Genomic DNA, 18,845 nt, shown 5'->3' on the forward strand with positions numbered 1-18,845 from the left:
GATCTGCTAACTTTCAGGGGAGCAGTCAAAAATTATATCTCTGGAAAGCCATGATGCCAGACAATAAAATGTAGCTGACTTTTGTTTTGCCATAATTAACATATTAATTGTTAGCTGACATAATAAATCAGAAGAGGTAAAGTAAAAATGACTGTAGGAAATGTTTAGAAGTTCACAGCCAGAACAAAGAAAAATAGGAACTGTTTACTGTTATTGCATCTTTTTATGAGACACAACTGTGTTGACTGTTGTACTTGTTACATTGCATTCATATTCATAAAATCATTTTCTCATTTTTTTTTTCTTTTTTGAACATTCGATTTCTTTTGAGGAAGGTTATAAAAAAATGTCTTCTTCTTTTTACTGGGCACAACTTGGTATATTCCTTTATCTTAAGCTTATCAAATGAGTGCACTTATACACCAAGGCAAGTGTTTTTTAAGCACTTGTGATTTATTTTTGGGAATGTCAAAATAATGGATTGTTCTTTGTTGGCAGAATACAAAATAAATACATTCTGAACAAAGTCTGTTTATGATTTGTTGTTGCACTGTAAATAAATTGATTGGCAATAATACTGAAAAACACTGAAATATATATGTCAAGAGTAATGACAACATTTGTACTTTTATCAAATTAATACCAACAGCAAACAATAGCATATTGGTATGAAAACTCACAAACGGTTATTTGTTAGTAATAACATGATTAAAACATTGCTTCTACATTTAACATTCATGTCCATATATCAACAGTTTCCCTGAACAAGTAAGTGTAAGAAAATAGAGAACCTGGACATGTTGGCACTATTTAGTGTTGTTTTGAACAAGAGGCTACTATTTTGTAATAAATAAAATTAAACACATAGAAATTAATAGATTGACCTTGACATCAACACTGAAGTTAACTAAAATGTATTAGTCTTTTTAGAAAAAAATTGAAGCAAATTGTAACTCATTCATGCATTTAGTTTTACAATCACACAGTGTTTACACAGGACATATTGACATAATATCTGACTTGTTAGATGTTTTGTGGACCTGGGTGATATAGAGAAACTATTCCCCCAGCTCATCACTGATCATTTGACGAAGAGTTACATAAAGATTAGTAATTTCATACACATCATCTGTCATTACCAGTCTGTGCTCAGTCATGAGTTCAGTGCATAAGTGAAATACATCAACATCACAGGGAAAGTACTTGAAACGACATTCTTCTATACATATTTCCAGCTTTGTCAGATCAGCAGACTGTAAAAAATTTGGAACCCCAAACAAGTTGGGAACACCATGCATTAATGTGGGATGACCATGAGGAGTCCGAGGATTATTTGTAGATCGTATATGATGGTCATTCCATGCATGGACAACTTCATCCAGCTCCACCTGTTTGATTAAAAAAACGGAAAGAAATAAGAAAATAGTTAGAAAAAAAGTCATGCTTTTGTATTATTTGTAACTTATTTCAAAATTGTGTGCTGAAAGCAAGAAGTACATTTATAGTACCTGTACTGTTTGTAGAAAACAAAACTGGATCAGTGATTTGCCCAGAAAGCTGTCAACAAAATAGCCATCGGCTTTAAGCTGGTCAAAATGGTCCATTCAAAACAGGGCACATTCACTTCATAAAGTGCACCACTAATGCTCTATCCTTTGATTTCCTGTACTCGGACCGAGAATGACAGAGTCAAAACCATTTTCATCCTCGGTGTTGTGCAGAAATCTTTGCATCGCCGCCACATGAGTGTTCTCTGTGCCGTGATCCATTCGGATTTTCTGTGGAAATCCATTATACTCTATCACAGCGTAAATGAAATAGTCAGCAATAATGTGAGGGTCACTATTGGTCTTATATGCTTCTAGCCAGATCATTATCCTCGAAAAGCCATCTCTGCATCCATTAATTAATACATATCCCATAAGGCTTTAATTTGTCGTACCCATCGATGTACCAGACATAGTTTGGTCCCCGACTGACATATAAGCGTCGTCTCAAGCAATTTTGTGCATGCAAGTCAACCCTGTTGGGATCCAATAAGCGCATCAAAAGACATACTGTTTCCCTGTCTGTGACTATGCCAGCCAGCCAACATTTCTGGTGCATCCACCTGTAGCCGTGTTGTCTCCCAGATCCTTGTAGTTGTTCCTCATTGAAAGAGGCCACTTCTGCAACATCTGCCTTGTTTTGTCTGCGCCACAGGCGCTTATTTTGCAGTCTTCTCTCCAGTGTCCAGAGACTTAATTTAACATTATGGGTTTCTTCCAAAACTTACAAGATTTCAAGAATTGTAAAACCCCTTCTGAAGTATTGCTCAATGATATTATCAATATCCATTTCTTTCTATCAAGTTGAGCATATCTCAAACTATAGGGCCAACTCAAACTATCTCATTATAATGAGACAGTGTTTCAAATGAGATACTGATACTATCTGATTATAATTAAGATACTATGTGAAACTTCAATAAAATCCATATGCATGGTTTGAAATGGATAAGATGGGTTTGGGAACCGGCCTCGTTTGAAAGTTGAAGTTGAATTTCTATGCGACACCGGTGCATGCAAAAGAGTTCTAAAAGGCATACAGGTAAACGCACCACAGGCCGAAAAAAGAATGTGGATAACTAAGGGTGCGAAAATTAACGCTGAGAACATTTTTGAAGTTAATGACAAATAGTTCTTCCTAAATCTTTATTTAAAGCAGCAGCAATTGTGACACATGGGTGCTGCCATGTATCAACAGAGGGGATGGAAACCATAATACAGCAACATTTCACAACATATGGTTTAAATTCTTACCTAAAAAATTTTTGTACTGCAAAAATTTCAGTTTGTGAAACACAATCCTCAGGGAAACATAAGGCCAAAACGAGGCAGGTTCCCAAAACCATCTTATCCATTTCAAACCATGCATATGGATTTTATTGAACTTTAACAAAGTGGACCATACAAATACTGTCTGGTGATGATTCATGCTTTTTCTAAATGGGTTGAAATAGTTCCAGCAAAGCATGTAGATGCTTTGACGGTAGCTAAGGCTATTTGCAAAACTATTATCCCAACACACGGTATCCCACAGACTGTTTATAGTGCCAATGGATCACATTTTGTAAACCAAGTAATACAAAACATGGCTATTCACTTGGGAATGACATTGAAAAACCACTGTGCCTATCACCCAGAGTGCAGGGCTGGTGGAAAGAACAAATGGTACTGTGAAAAGCAGATTAAGAAAATGCATGGCAGACACTGGCCAGAATGTTTATACTTGGTGAAGCTCTATATGAGAATCACCCCAACGGCAGATGGTTTAACACCTTTTGAAATAATTCATGGGGGAGATTGCAGATTGCATCTGTTGGCACTTGACTTACAGAAAGTAGATAAAGAACAAACGGCATCATCAGAGCCAGAGATAGCAGGAAAAACACCAAGCTAGGTGGGCCAGGATTAATTTGTATGATTTTCTAGGGCTAGACATTTGTGATGGGAATGTCCATTTCTTGGTTCTTGGTCATAAAGATCTACGCCACCCTCCATCACTTCTGGTTGTCTTACCTGGAAACAATTTTTTTCTCTTTTTGGCCATCGATTGCAAATATCATTTAGATCTTTCCTGTAAATGGTGGAGGCCATCACCACAGGTTTATCATCAAACCACTTTGTGACAATCAGCTAAGATGCTCCCTTCTGTTCACAGTGGTCCATCTTCTGGTGGCTTTGGTATTATTTGGTTCATCATAATAATTCCAGTTGCGGGAAGACCAGTTTGAGAAGTTTACAGAACTTTTGCCTCATCATTTCCCTTTAACTGCACTTTTCATTTTTTTTAGTCCAGAAGACTCTGAGAAAGCCAAGAGGGGCCATGTGTGCTGATATTCTGAAGAAAGTCCTTGTTTATGTGTGTCATTATATACTTATGTCATTTTCAAAATAAATAAAATAATAAACAATTAAATAAGTAAAAATAAAAAAAGTCTTCATTTCTTGGGCAATAGGGTTTGCGGACACCTCTGCAGTTTGCAGTTTGGTTTTCATTTCAAATAACAAGCAATAGACTGAAACCAGAAATGGATAACTTCTAGTTATGAAAATGTATTTTTGAAATTTGACCTCCTTTCTTGGGTTAATGTGATTCATTAATCACTAATCTGTATATTTTTAAATTTTTTTGAATTTGGTCATATTTTAGAATGAAATCGTCCTGATGTCCACTACAATGGAAATGTTGTTAAATTTAAATCAAAAAAAGTATTTAAAAAATAATAAAATGGTAAGATTTTCATTTTGGCCTAAATAAATACAGAAATTGGAAGGCAAATGTTTTTCTTCAGTTATCAGGAGGATATGCATGTTTCCAGTTTTTAAGGTTTAAATTGACCCATTATGTTTACTATAAAATGTGTACTAAGAGAATTCTTTCCAGAAAACAAACGCTGTAGTTTTAGTTTAGTATGTGCTGAAATGGAAACCTGTTATAAATGTCTGAATCCAAGCACTGAGCACCCACTGCTCCTGAAGTGATGATTTCACAATGCAGTTTATTTTTGTTTTCAGGCCAGAAAACCAAAACTTTTCCTTTCGGTGCTGGCAGAGCCAGAGAACAGTTTGGTTTCTTGGTTTGCTCAATGAAACAGAGAGAGAAGTCCGAGTTGGAGAACAAAGCAGATAGGCCACATCCCTAAAACAGAGGTGGCACTACTCTGCCCTCTTTCTCCTTTTTCTACTTCTTCTTCTCTTTCTTCTCTTTCTTCTGTTTCTTCTATTTCTTCTCTTCCTCTTTTTCCTCCCAGCTCACAGTCTTCTCCTTTGGTCCCGGTGTAGCACTGGCACTTGAAGTGCTGACGGAAGGCCTTCAACTCTGCTTCACCTGGGGATCCCGTGACCTTCAGCTTTCCGTTCTGACTTATGATCCTGTGAGTGGAGGGGTTGAGGTGCAGAAACACGGCCCTGTCCGGTTCTCGGCGAAGACAGCGACCGTGAAAATTGCACAATTTCTGGCTGCACTCCTTTGCTGCTGTGGTCACATTGAGGAGGTATCGTCCCATGTCTCCCCGAAAATAGTCATCCAAGGTTGTACAGCCGCTCTGCAGCACAGAGGATAGATATTTACTTAAAAATACATAACAGCAGCCTACGCAACATGAGAGGACTAGGCAAAGTAATGCTCTTACCTTAGATGCATAGGAGGAGCCCCCCCAGAAGATCACTCCTGCAGCTCCCAATGCAACGCTCTCGCCAATGGTGTTGACCAAATCTTTCTGCCAAGGATGTATATGAATACTTTAGCTGTATAGAGAATCTGAGCTCTAGTTACATATAGAGCTGTGGGTTCTATATGTAATTACAGCCCACAGTTAAATATATGATGTTTAATGCAATATAAAAATAATACCTTATTTTATGTCCAAAAACATGAAAAACAACATGAGTAATTATCATGTTTTAGATGAATGCGTTGGAAAAATCTAATCTGGTGAAGGGTTACCTTGAGTTACTACCAAATTAACATAATCACATGTAAAATGTCTGGACAATAGGAGCGGATTGGAACAGAAGCTACATTCTTTGACGTGCACACACCTGGCAAGTAAACTTGATTCAGCAGGTGGAAACTAAATGTAATTTAAGAACTATTTAACTCTTCAATGGGATCTGAGCGAAACTTTAAGTTTGTTTTTTTTAAATGACAGACAGCTGGATTTCACCAGGTGAGAGTTACTTCTTTACCATTTCTTATTTTTTCACATTCTCCCTCATAACATCAATTTATATCCCCAAGGGGTGTTTTGTTGAATTAGCAAGGAAGTAAATTGACTCAGAGCTGAGCTCTGTAGATACCAATTTTTATATTTTTAAACTTTCAGCCTCAGTTTGTCATGTAGCCTGCTGGATTTACACAAAAAGGCAAACTTTTGGAAATCTCAGATTAGGTAAGGAATCACATTCTCTAGAAATGCACACCAAATGTAGCTTTTTTATAGTAAAATCCAGCCTTAATGAGCTAACTGCAAACATAAAATGTTACGGGCAACTTTAAACATCAACTCCAAACATTTTGTCTTTTTTAAATAAAAATATTTCAGTGGTTCAAATTATAAATAATTACTCATGCTTGAAAAGTACAAATAAAGTATTTTTGAACTTTGGTAATTATAGGAAACAACAAAAATCTGTATCTGGTAGGTCATAGTTTTACAAAAAGTGTAACTGTCCTTCTAGAGCTGCTGCCTGGTGGCTGCTGCAGAGTGCGACGGGTGTATTTATATGGGTGGAGCAGAAACAAGTAGAGGGAACATATCGGCTGCTTTAGCTGATGCTTAGATTAGGTTTATGGACAACTGGAAAATAAATTTCCTACCATCCAGGTCACAACAGATGGGTGGCGTGACTTTCTCTGTGTGTGCCAAAGGTGCCACACAGAAAAATTGACATAAAAGCTATAAATGGCTGGAAAAAGTGAGAGTTAATCTATAAAACTGACAGAATATCAAAATACAGACAAAAAACTGGAGGACAGAACATGTTTATGTTTCCTTATGATTCTGCTATGTATCATTACATTGAAAATAAATGTTTGTATAATTGTTATATATTATACAGGTTAACTTAAAAAGTGAGGTGCTAATATTACAGGCTAATTTTCAATATTCAAGGCTACAGAAAAGTCATTGTTAAAGCTGCACAAACATGAAAATTTGGGAGGATGTGAATGTCCGATTTTATTACTGCTAATCTGACAGTATTTACCAATAATTTTTTTCAAATTTTTCATCGGATTACTTGATTAATCGTAAGAATAATTGAAAGATTACTTGATTAAAAAGATAACAGTTTAAAACAGCACTATTTCCTCCAATCAACCAACCTCAGTTAATAGGATCATCCCATCTCTGAAAGTGGGTCGGGAATAAACAAAAACAGAACGTGCCAATCCATCCCCAACAGATGCGACGCGCAACGCCTCCTTCACCCTGTTCAGGGCAAACAGGCGTGCCTGATCAGTGGAGCGCAGGTCAGGATCCAGGTATATTGAGGGAAAAAGGGCGGTGCTTTCATTCCACAGCCAGTTCAGTTGATCATTTCGCTCAATCTCAATGTCAGGACAATGTCCATTGTAGGTTTTCAACTTTTCTCCTTTGTAGTCATGGTTGTAACAATCAGGAAACAGGTAGTAGCCCCAAAGCTGATTCGGTCTCAATTTTTTACCCTGCCTCAAGGTCTCAAGCATAAATTCACGAGCTGAAAGTTGAAATTCTTCTTTTGCAGCATTTGCCACTTGCCCTGTAGACCACGTAGGGTTCTTTTCAGCCACCAGATCACGAGATTTCCTTCTATAGACATCTTTGCCAGACCAGTTTCGGATCCACAAGGGACGCCATTCCTCCCAGTCAATGACACACACACCTTTAGCCTTGTGGTTTGGTATGTATTTGTCCAGATCCTCAGACATTTTTTCAAGGTGCTGAGAGAGACTGACACTTTGTGGAAGGCCCCCATTCACTGCTGTTTCTTCAGTGTCATAATAGGGAAAAATCCCGAGGCGGTTCTTATAGAACAATGTGAGATTCTGACCGACAACGTCCTTAGTGGGTGTTGACACTATGTCAAACTGGTCTAATGATAACGTAACACCGTGTCGTGTCTCACACTTCTGAGTGGGAGCGTTCCAGACGAAGAGAACTGGCTTCTTGGAGTATAATGGCCAGCTTGTCTGCTTTGTGTCTGCTGAACCCAAGACTATCCATGATGTAAACAGAGCAAGGAGAAACCAGGACAGTCGGTCAACAGCTGAGAGGAAAGAGGGGAATACAGTCTCCATGGTGGTTCCTGCTACCTTCACTCCTCTGTTTCCAAAAGACACAAAAAGATGTGACATTGAAATAAAACATTTGACAGAAATATCTGTGTTCTCTGTATTGTTCGACTGTCTAATGTTTTATAAAACAAAAAAAAGAAAATCTGAATTGGGTCACTTCAGGCTGCAGTGTGAACGTAACCTTTGTCAACGAAAGTTTGCTTCTTTCACAAAGAGCGTTCACTCAGTCATGTTTCTGCAAACACAATATGACAAAATGATCATGGAGATGATGGCCTTGGTTTCTTACCATTTAAGATGTAAAGCAAAGTTGAATCAGACACTGCAGGGAATCGACCCAAGAAACAGCAGAGCAAAACAAAAACAAAAAACCAAACCAACTGGCACAAACTTTAACAAATGAATGCTCAAATCAAAACGTCTCAGTTCCATTTCCTGTTTCAAAAATAAACAAACTTTCTTCTAGTATAAATCATTAATTATTAAATTGTAAATGTAATTAGAACACTAACTTCCAAAGTCTGTATTTGGAAGATAGATAGATAGATAGATAGATAGATAGATAGATAGATAGATAGATAGATAGATAGATAGATAGATAGATAGATAGATAGATAGATAGATAGATAGATAGATAGATAGATAGATAGATAGATAGATAGATAGATAGATAGATAGATAGATAGATAGATAGATAGATAGATAGATAGATAGATAGATAGATAGATAGTGGAGCTCAGGTCAAGTATATATATATATATATATATATATATTTTTTTTTTTATATATATATTTTTATATATGCTGCACTATATTTTTATGTTCATTGAGATATTAATTCATATCAATATCTATTGTGAAGTGTGACGGTAACGATATGTATATCAATATTTTTTGGTATAAAATTTATAATAGAAATGAAAAACATCACTTACTAATTTTATATTTGCAAACATCAAAACCTTTCTCATGTTTCATTTTTAGATGGTAAAACAAAACAATAGCATTTCCTTCCTTTGCAGCACTGCAAAAGGGAGATTCCAGTTAACATTTGCAGATTACATTTTTCTGCTCCTGGTCTGACTCTTTTATCCTCCCGCAGTCTTAAGAGATGGGGTCACCGGGTCATTTAGACCCCACAAGTTTATTACTCTGTACACGGGGTGGTGGGGTCCCGCTGCTCCTGTGTGCGCCTATACATGTTATTTTGTTTGTGACGTTACAACCTTTTCTTTAACAGACGAAGTCAGATAGGTTGGTCCATTCCACCATAGATGATGGTGGATGAAGTTCTTGACACTCTGACCTCTGGAAGGTAAGTCTGCTGGGTTGTTTTTTCTGCTCCAGTGAAACCAAAGTTCAGGGATGGTGAGTTCTTGTATCTCAGTCACTCTGTTTGCAGTAAATGGCTTCTACTTCTGAGCTGGGCTGCATATCTACTGCAGAGCAATCAGAGAATCTGTCCACATTTTGAGTTGACCCTTCAATGGGTTGAGAAGGTTGTTTACCCGGCTTGCTCCAATTCGAGCTCCAATAAGCTTCACTTGTGGCAGACATTTGCCTTCATGCAGATAGATACTCTTGTTTTAGATGCCACAAAATGATGTTCTCTCTCATTTTCTTCATTCAGCAACTTTTCGAAGCACTCCTTCCATCTTTCTATCACACTTTTTGTACCCGTCAGTACAGTTCCATCTTGATCCCCAATCCCCCTAACCTGTTGGACATCCTTCCCATATTTATCTTTCTGACTGTATGCACTTTTGTTTGGTCCCAGCTAACTTTGTCTTCACATTGCTCCGTATCTCCCTGCACTCCTGGTGACTCTCTTCAGTCCTCAGTTTGGACCACTTCCTCTTCACTGCCTCCTCTTTGTCCTCTGTTCTACCTTTTTCCTTCTCACCTCAGAATCATTCTACACATTACTAAAGATCTACCACAACCTTGCAGTCATTGAATTCTTTCAGAATAAATTGTCTACACAAGATGTATTTTGCCTGTGTGCTCCTATCTCCACTCACTGAGTTCCTTTCTCTTTTGGAAGAAAGTATTCGCTACAGCCATTCCTATCCTCTTTGCAAAGTTTACCACCATCTGTCCTTCTGTGTTTCTGTTCTGGATGCCACGTCTGCCTGTCACTTCCTCATCACCTCTGTTCCCTGCTCCAACAGGTTCACAGACATCTGCCCTTATCACTACTCTGGATATTCTGCATCACTCCATCTAACTCACTCCAGAATTTCTTCTTCTCTTCTAACTCACATCCTGCGTGTGGTGCATAGCCAAACCAACATTAAACATCACACCTTCAACTTCTAACTTCAGACTCAACCTTCCTGACACTCTTTTTACATTTCTGACAATCTCCTCCTTTAAGATAATCCACATTATTTCTCTTCTCATCCAAAGATTGAACGCTGCTCCTAGGCTTTGAGCCTAGCTTTCCACCTGGTTTTCTGAACACATAATATGATACTGGAAAGATTTTTTAATGAAGCTCTTTGGGTCTGATAACTGTGCATCTATATTCCATGTAATGTAACTTACTTATAACAGCATGTACAAATTTATCTTAGCAAAAGAAAAACTAAGAAACCCTGACTGATAAATTAAGTTTTTAAGGAATCCATCTGCCACATTTAAATATTTCTAAAGTTCTAGAGATACTGTATTGAGGAAACAAGGGACAGCTTATCATGAAATCATAATTTTAATAATGAAACTCTCCAGCGTAAAATATGAACATGAAATGGTTAAGATAGTTTCTTAATTTTGCCAGATGCAATTAAAAAAAACAGCAGTAAATCTTCGCAAAATAGATTTTATATTTCTAGTAAGTTTTATAAATACTGAGACAAAGCTGCTAATAAAACAGTGTTCAAAATCGTACTCATGCCTCTAAAATGATTAAACAGAAATGCTTAAGAAATGTACAACAATCATTTACCCATTTGTTTTAGGACAAAATTCACAGTGGAAAACAATTCAAACAAGGAAAAACCATGGAGAAATCACCTAGTACAGCTTTCTATTGACACAAGTCTAACAGACCAAAATACACTAAGACACAACCTTTATAGCAACAAGTGGAAATACATCATGAAGCCAAATGTACCAAGAAAATAAGCATTTAAAGTGCAGTTTTTTTTAAAATGGCTACATAAACAAAACAGTTTTGTTTAATTGAAATCTGAAACTGTTGTCAGCCAATCTTCTTTAATCAAAGGGACTTTTGAAAGACATTTTGAAATTGGGTTTAAAGATGAAAAATCAACTGAAATGAATAAAAAAAACCTGCAAAACTAAGTGACCTTTGAATTTCTGTTTGAAAGAAAATAAATTAAAAATAGTCCAAAAATATTGTCATGTTTTCATTCTAAAAGCAAAAAGTTTTTATGAGGAAACTAAAAACTATAAAAATCAGAAGTGACATTAGTTGAATGCCATGGTCCAACATTTGTGACATAACTTGTGTACAATAATTCATTGTAATAATTCAAAATAATATTTTTATTGAACATTGTTCAAGTTAAATACATTTGAATCTGCATTCCAATTAGGCTTTTTTCTGATTAAAATTACTTTGTGAAAACAACGAAAACGGATATTGAACAATTCTTTTTATAAGGTCAACATTTCTCTTTTAAAATGTCTTTTTGTTTTGGTATGATGTAATATTCTAATATTAAATATTTCTATGTAGTGCATTAAATAATAAATATCCGAATGTTTGGATATTAGTCCAATTCATTGACTGTAAGCAACATTAAGACATTAGTGTAATTCATAACTGTACAATATCCAGTATCAAGTGAAAAAAAAAGTCATGTTTTTGTCACTGAAAAAAAATGAAATTTAACACAAAATGCAGCCGTAAGAAGAGTATTTTCTAGCCATGCTAAGGCACAAATCTGTAATGAAACAGGAAGGTCCAGCTACACTGTTTCTCTAAGGATAAGACAGATTTAAGATATCAAGACTGGTATAATATTTTAAATGTTGTTTAAGGCTCCGTTACAACTTAAAGGTTGATTCTTAAACATGACAGATCAAGGCTACATCAAGTCCTTCCCTGCAATAAAGATTTTATGATACATCTAAAGTTTCAACGATGTATGCAGTGAAATATAAATCCATGTTTCCAGTTTTTAAGGTTTTAATTGACCCATTATGTTTACTATAAAATAAATACAAAAAGAATTCTTTCCAGAAAACACACGCTGTAGTTTTAGTTCAATGTGTGCTGAAATGGAAACCTGTTACCATATAAACCTCTGAATCCAAGCACTGAGCACCCACTGCTCCTGAAGTGATGCTTTCACAATGCCGTTATTTTTTGTTTTCAGGCCAGAATACCAAAACTTTCCCTTTCGGTGCTGGCAGAGCCAGAGAATAGTTTGTTTTCTTGGTTTCCTCAATGAAGGAGAGACAGAAGTCCGAGTGGGAGCAGAAAGCAGAGAGGCCACATCCCTAAAACAGAGGTGGCTCTATTCTGCCCTCTTGCTCTCTGTTCACAGCCTTCACCCCAGTACCCGGTGTAGCACTGGCACTTGAAGTGCTGACGGAAGGCCTTCAGCTCTGCTTGACCTGGGGATCCTGTGACCTTCAGCTTTCCGCTCTGACTTATGATCCTGTGAGTGGAGGGGCTGAGGTGCAGGTACACGTCACTGTCTGGTGCTCGGCGAAGACAGCGACCGTGAAATTTGCACAATTTCTGGCTGCACTGCTCTGCTGCTGTGGTCACATTGAGGAGGTACCGGCCCAGCGATCCCAGCAGATAGTTATTCAAGTCAGAACAGCTGGTCTGCAGCACAGAGGATGGGCATTAACTTAAAAATACACAACAGCAGCCTATGCAACATGAGAGGACTAGGGAAAGTAATGCTTACACTACTTGCGTAGGAGGTGTCCCCCCAGAAGATCACTCCTGCAGCTCCCAATGCAACGCTCTCGCCAATGGTGTTGACCAAATCTTTCTGCAAAAGATGTATATAATACTTTAGCTGTATGAGATGTATTATAGAGAATCTGAGCTCTACTTACATATAGAGCTGTGTGTTCTATATGTAACTACAGCCTTCACCTTCTCTGAGGGAGAGAGAATTAGCCCAGTTATGCTTGACTTTGACAAACTTAAATAGTTGTGCTGTGGAATAAGGTGTGTTTTGGTTCATCTTAAAAATAAAAACGGCGACCTACACACAAACTGACAGATTATCAGTAAAGCAGGTGTTTAAATTAGCTAATCAACCGCCGCTGTGTTAGTTTGGCTAAAAGCAGCGGTGGCTGCTAATAGCGCTAATCTACAACAGTGATCACTTATTAATAAAAGCAAAAATATAAATCAAGTCTAAAAGCATAAAAGTGTAACGAACTGAATGTTCTGCTCTATGTGGGGGTAATGTTTGAGTGTTTTTGGTGCTGAATCTTGATAAAGTTGCGTTGTTGTCGGTTGCTATGGCAACGACAATGAGTCTGCGTGTATAGTAAAACGGACACGACAGCGAGAAGGAAAAAAAAAAGAATGAGTAGTTTTGAGTTATTTTTCCCATTGCATAGCACTAAATGAATCCTACCTACGTCTCCAGGTTTCACTTTAACGGACTAGTTCTACCGCGGCAGCGCGGCTATGAACGACATAGCCGTTGGGGTTGGGGGAATAAATTTGTGGTGCAACCTTTTGTGGCAATAGTTTTACAACATGTCTTGGCAAATTACCTAATTTTGCTCGACATCCTCCATATAAAATCCAAGCCACTACCAAATTATTAATCCAGCGCCGTTTCTCTTCGGAACTAAACTAGTTCATCTGATTCCTCATCAGTAACAGTTGTTACGTCACGGTTCGCCTCAACCTCTCGCTGCAACCATGTGTTTTCTCCGCGCAGCCTGATTGGTAGAAAATGTTCAGGTTGGGAGGGGCGAGGGACTAGTGATGCAATCATAGGGTATTGGATAAATCATACTCGCAGTGAATTTGACGGCGAAAGTTTATTATTTGACTGACAATTTATACTCCATATAGCCATTTTAACTATTGTAAATTGAAAATATCTTGATACATCGCCCAGCTCTAGTTCAAATTATAAATAATTACTTATGACAGAAAAGTAAAAAAGTATTTTTGAATTTTGGTAATTATAGAAAACAACAAAAATCTGTATCTGGTAGGTCATACTTTTACAAAAAGTTCAACTCTCCTTCTGGAGCTGCTGCCCAGTGGCAGAGCGCGGCGGGTGTATTTATGCAGGGGGAGCAGAGACAGGAACATATCGGGCTGCTTTAGCTGATGCTTAGTGTAGGTTTACAGACAAACTGGAAAATAAGTTTCTCTGTGTGTGACAAGTGTGCCACACAGAGAAATTGACATAAAAGCTGTAAATGGATGGGAAAAGTGAGTTAATCTATTGAACTGACCGAATATCAATATTTAACTAAAAACTGAAGTACAAACATTTTTTTTGTTTCTTTATGATCCTGCTCCTTTATTATTAAATTTAAAATAATTAATTTTTCTATAATTGTTATCCAGGTTAACTAAAAAAGTGAGGTGCTAATGTGATAGGCTACAGAAAATCAATAAAGTATGAAAATTTGGGATAATGTGAATGTCTGATATTATTACTGCGAGTATGACAGTATTCAATTGTCTCACATTTTTTATCGGATTACTTGATTAATCGCAAGAATAATTGAAAGATTACTCAATTACCAAAATAACCATTTATAACAGCACTATTTCTTGCAACCAACCAACCTCAGTTAAAAGGGTCGTCTCACTATTGTAAGTGGGTCGGGTATAAACAAAAACAGGACGCGTCAATCCATCCCCAACAGAAGCAAGGCGCATTGCCTCCTTCAGCCTGTTCAGGACAAACAGGCGTCCATGATTAGTGGAGTTCAGTACAGAACCCATGTATATGGAGGGAAAAAGGGCGGTGCATTCAATCCACAGCCAGTTCAGTTGATCATTTCGCTCAATCTCAACAGCAGGACAACGTCCTGCGTAGTTTTTCAGCCCCCCTTTGTAGTCATGGTTGTAACAATCTGGAAACAGGTAGAAGCCCCACAGCTGATTCGGTCTCAAATTTTTAGCCTGTCTCAGGGTCTCAAGCATGAATTTGCGAGTCGAAAGTTCAAATTCTTGTTTTGCAACAGTTCCCACTTGCTCTGGAGTCCACTTAGGGTTCTTTTCAGCCACCAGTTCACGTGATTTCCTTCGATAGACATCTTTGGCATCCCAGTTTCGGATCCACAAGGGGCGCCATTCCTCCCAGTCAATGACAGACAGACCTTTAGCCTGGTGATCTGGTATATATTTGTCAAGACCCTGAGGCATCCTTTCATAGTGCTGAGAGAGACTGACACGTTGTGGAAGGCCCCCATTCACTTCTGTGCCTTCAGCGTCATAATAGGGATAAAGCCCGAGGCGTTCCTTATAGAACATTGTGAGATTCTGCCGGACAAAGCCCTCATTGGGGGTTGCCACTATGTCAAACTGGTCTAATGATAACGTAACACCTCGTCGTGTCCCACACTCCTGAGTGGGAGCGTTCCACACAAGAAGAACTGGCTTCTTGGAGTATAATGGCCATCTTGTCTGCTTTGTGTCTGCTGAACCCAGGACTATCCCCGATGTAAACAGAACAAGGAGAAACCAGGACAGTCGGTCAACTGCTGAGAGGAAAGAGGGGAATACAGTCTCCATGGTGGTCCCTGTTCACCTTCACTCCTCTGTTTCCAAAAAACACAAAGAAAAGCTGGAAAATTAGTATAAAACACAACTTTTATAGACAAATCTTTATTTTGAACATAAATTCAACTACATTAAATAAACTCTATAATATATAAAATCGGGTGTTGTTGTACTAAAGCCAACCACATTTACTAGAATAATTCTAAAATGGTAAAAGTCGACCAAATTTCCTCCATTCATTCGGCTTCCTTATAAATGTAAAACTTCCTCTACGTTGTTGGCAGATTAGCAGACCGCTAACAGCTCACTTAGCCACATTAGCTCAAAGTTTCATTGAAACTAACAGCTTCGATGCTAACTTAGCTAACGGGTTTCTTCCTCCTCACTTCACACTGACCTGCTCTGTACATCTAGTCCAACCATGAAACCTTCTGTTGAGTTAGTTTTCCACCTCCCAGCCATGTGAGAAGCAGCAGGCATAGTCCGTTTAAGCCATTTGAAGAAAACACAGAAAAGTCAGTCAGAGGAATGAGGACAAGAGGGATGGGGAAGAGTGTAAACGTTGAGCAACAACAGACCCGCATATGTAGCTGCTTTCGGTGGGGGGTTTCGATTTCATTTAAAGTTTTTTTTTTTTTAAGTACAAAATTGATCTATTAAATATATGTTTTAAGCTTTAATCTAATGTAATGATAATACAGTTTTTTCTAAGTATTAATATACGGATGAAACTGGATTCTAGTGAGAGCACAGCACCCCACTACCCCCGAATCAAAAATATTTGGTTTATTCCATTTGCTGCCTCAGAAACAGGTTTCCCTGGTACATTCCTGGGCCAGTTTCAACAAAAAGTGATTTTTGCTTGTTGTTTTTATTTTTTAGCGCATCACCAAAACTGGTTTCTGCTTGTTGACTTTATTTTATTTTATTTTTATTTTTTAAACAAAGCATATGAATAAGCTACAATACAGGTTGGCATTCATTTTTATTTTATTTTATTTTTCCTTCTCCTGAAACAAGAGTCTGCACCTATGGCTCTATAGTCTTCCACTGTGGGTCGCATGGTCGTAAGGGGTTAAAAGGGATTTCCTAGGCCTTAGTTTTCCCACTAAACCACAGTTTGAGCCATTATCCATAAATGGAGAAAACATGGAACAGCGGTGAACCTTCCCACCACTGTTGATCTGCCAACCAAAATTGCTGCTACATCAAAAAATATAGAAAGACTGGGAACAAATGGGAAACATGGGAAAGTTCCAAGACCAAATCCACAGGTGACCAAAAAGAACACAAAGACACGTTTCACTTCCACTAGAAAGCATCCAGATGTCTTTGTCTTTGACTGTGGTATAACCTTAAACAGGTTGTCTTTGTGACTGAATAAAAACACTTTTGCAGAAAAGAAAGGGGTCAAAATTCACAGGAAAAAAAAAAGACTGATTGCCAGTTATAACATATAATTGATGGCACCAGGTTTTAGGTTAAAGAAGATTTACTTTTCCCATATTAAATTTAATTGACTTACATTCCAATGAAAAGCTGAAGACATCATTGTTGTACAGCATCTTTGTTTTTGATCAGGTTGTCTTCATTTGATAATATTTGTTTAAAAGTTGATTTTACATAATACTGTCCCCTTAACCTTTAAACATATTTCTGTGTGAAATTAAAAAGTAAAGACACAAGTATTTTTTATTTTATTCTTTTTTTTACAAAACTGTCTAGTTTTTTTTTTTTTCTTAGCTATCTTTGGCAATTCCAAAATCTTACGGGACAAATGTATTGATACAGGTGCATCTCACACATTCAAAAACTTCATTTACTTCAGATATTTAATTAAAAAGCTGAAATTGTTGATTATTTAGATTTATTACACACAGATTTATATATTTCCATTAGTAACATTTGTTAATGTATGTTATGATGGTTTACAACTTAAAAAACAGTTTATCAAAAATATTAAACATTTACAAAAAGACGTTTTAGTAGAAAAATGCTACGTTATTGACAGGGAAGACTGCTGATTTGACAGTTGTCCTGTAGGAAGTCATTGACTCCCTTCACAAGGAGAGCGCAAGTCATAAAAAGTCATTGCTAAAGTTGCTGGTTGCTCACAGAGGACTGAGAATGAAATTAGTTTGTATGACTGCCTCAAAACCCTGACTGTAGATTTAATTAGATCATTTGAAGTGAAGTCATGATCATGTGTCTTACCAGCAACGCGTTCCTCCTTAAGCCTCTGAAGAAACTCAGTGAAGATGAATAGTTGTTTACTTTCTACAGCAGATAAATACAGTTGAAGCTGCTCTGTCAAAAAGCAACTCCTTCTGCCCCGAAGCCCTTCACCATGCTGTTTAAATACTCAGGAAACTCCTCCTCTCTTTGACCTCTACAAACACATGCAAACGAAAAATATAACATCATAACTTACATTTCAGTTTTAGCCATAGGTGAAAGTAAGTCCACCCTTGATTCGTACTTTACTTATGATGACATTCTAGAAAAGTGATCTTTAGTCTTAAATTGGAGGGACATTTATAAAGATGATTATCTCATGCCATGTCATACCAATGAATCATTGGGTGTTTAGCATTTTTCATGCCCTCCCTTTGTATTTTGGTTTAGTTTTTGTTAAATCAATATCAGTGCAGTGGGTTTTGTTTGGGTTGTCTGAGATCATGTTGGCTTAATTTTATAGTTAAAAAAAAACCCCAGAGCATTAATTTGGACTGTTTAGGAGAGGTTAAGCTTTTGTTATACCATTGATAAAAGTTGCACTTTACTTCCTGTGAGAGAGCCTCTATCTGAATCATTTAGAGATATGATTTTCAATTAAATTTGATCAGGTATAAATTATATTTAATGTTCATCTGTATTTTGTACCCCTTGGGTATTTTATTTTTATTTTTTTGTCAAGGAACAGTCTCAAATATCCATACCAGCTTAGTTACACAGCATGGAGAGAAACTGAAATCAAAGTATTTTTACAGATTCTCAATTGGCTTTGATTGGGCCATAAAATAAGACTACACTTTTATCCAAACCACTGAATCGTAACTCTGCTTGTGTGTTTCCACACCCCTGTAGATCTGCCATATTCCTTGATCTGGATGAGGCTGTTTGTTCTCTAACGTTCTCTAACAAACCTCTTGCCATGAAAAAGCCATGAAAACAAACGTATATCACACTTTTTTAGAATTTAAATTTGTGAAAAGAAAAGAAGTAACACCATATAATTTTTCAGTATGCACTGACTTGTGTTGGTCTAGCTCACAAAATCCCGCTAAAAAAAACATATAGGTTCGTGACTGTAAAGCAACAAAGGGAG

At 37.2% G+C, this 18,845-nt stretch overlaps 2 protein-coding genes across 2 annotated transcripts; both read right to left on the reverse strand.

The window, feature by feature from the left end:
• Window positions 1–4,523: 4,523 nt before the first annotated feature.
• LOC145551690 (hyaluronidase-2-like) lies at window positions 4,524–8,228 on the reverse strand. Its single transcript, XM_081607131.1, has 4 exons — window positions 8,111–8,228; window positions 6,871–7,849; window positions 5,177–5,263; window positions 4,524–5,089 (listed from the first exon to the last, which is right to left on the reverse strand). The coding sequence occupies exons 2-4, from the start codon at window positions 7,822–7,824 to the stop codon at window positions 4,628–4,630; spliced, it is 1,503 nt and encodes a 500-aa protein (XP_081463257.1). The 5' UTR covers window positions 7,825–7,849; window positions 8,111–8,228; the 3' UTR covers window positions 4,524–4,627.
• A 2,284-nt stretch (window positions 8,229–10,512) lies between these two features.
• Window positions 10,513–17,168, reverse strand: LOC103465097 (hyaluronidase-2-like). Its single transcript, XM_008409655.3, has 4 exons — window positions 15,915–17,168; window positions 14,579–15,555; window positions 12,711–12,797; window positions 10,513–12,625 (listed from the first exon to the last, which is right to left on the reverse strand). The coding sequence occupies exons 2-4, from the start codon at window positions 15,527–15,529 to the stop codon at window positions 12,236–12,238; spliced, it is 1,428 nt and encodes a 475-aa protein (XP_008407877.2). The 5' UTR covers window positions 15,530–15,555; window positions 15,915–17,168; the 3' UTR covers window positions 10,513–12,235.
• Between the last annotated feature and the right edge of the window lie 1,677 nt (window positions 17,169–18,845).

The sequence above is a fragment of the Poecilia reticulata genome, chromosome 5 (assembly GCF_904066995.2).
Source record: "Poecilia reticulata chromosome 5, P_reticulata-male-v2, whole genome shotgun sequence".
NCBI lineage: Eukaryota > Metazoa > Chordata > Actinopteri > Cyprinodontiformes > Poeciliidae > Poecilia > Poecilia reticulata.

Coding starts and splice junctions, on each gene's coding strand:
- LOC145551690 (XM_081607131.1), bottom strand. CDS start 7,824: ATGGAGACTGTATTCCCCTCTTTCCTCTCAGCTGTTGACCGACTGTCC. Junction 5,264..6,870: donor GGATGATCCTATTAACTGAG/GTTGGTTGATTG, acceptor CATCCTTGGCAG/AAAGATTTGGTCAACACCAT. Junction 5,090..5,176: donor GCTCCTCCTATGCATCTAAG/GTAAGAGCATTA, acceptor TCTGTGCTGCAG/AGCGGCTGTACAACCTTGGA.
- LOC103465097 (XM_008409655.3), bottom strand. CDS start 15,529: ATGGAGACTGTATTCCCCTCTTTCCTCTCAGCAGTTGACCGACTGTCC. Junction 12,798..14,578: donor AGACGACCCTTTTAACTGAG/GTTGGTTGGTTG, acceptor CATCTTTTGCAG/AAAGATTTGGTCAACACCAT. Junction 12,626..12,710: donor ACACCTCCTACGCAAGTAGT/GTAAGCATTACT, acceptor TCTGTGCTGCAG/ACCAGCTGTTCTGACTTGAA.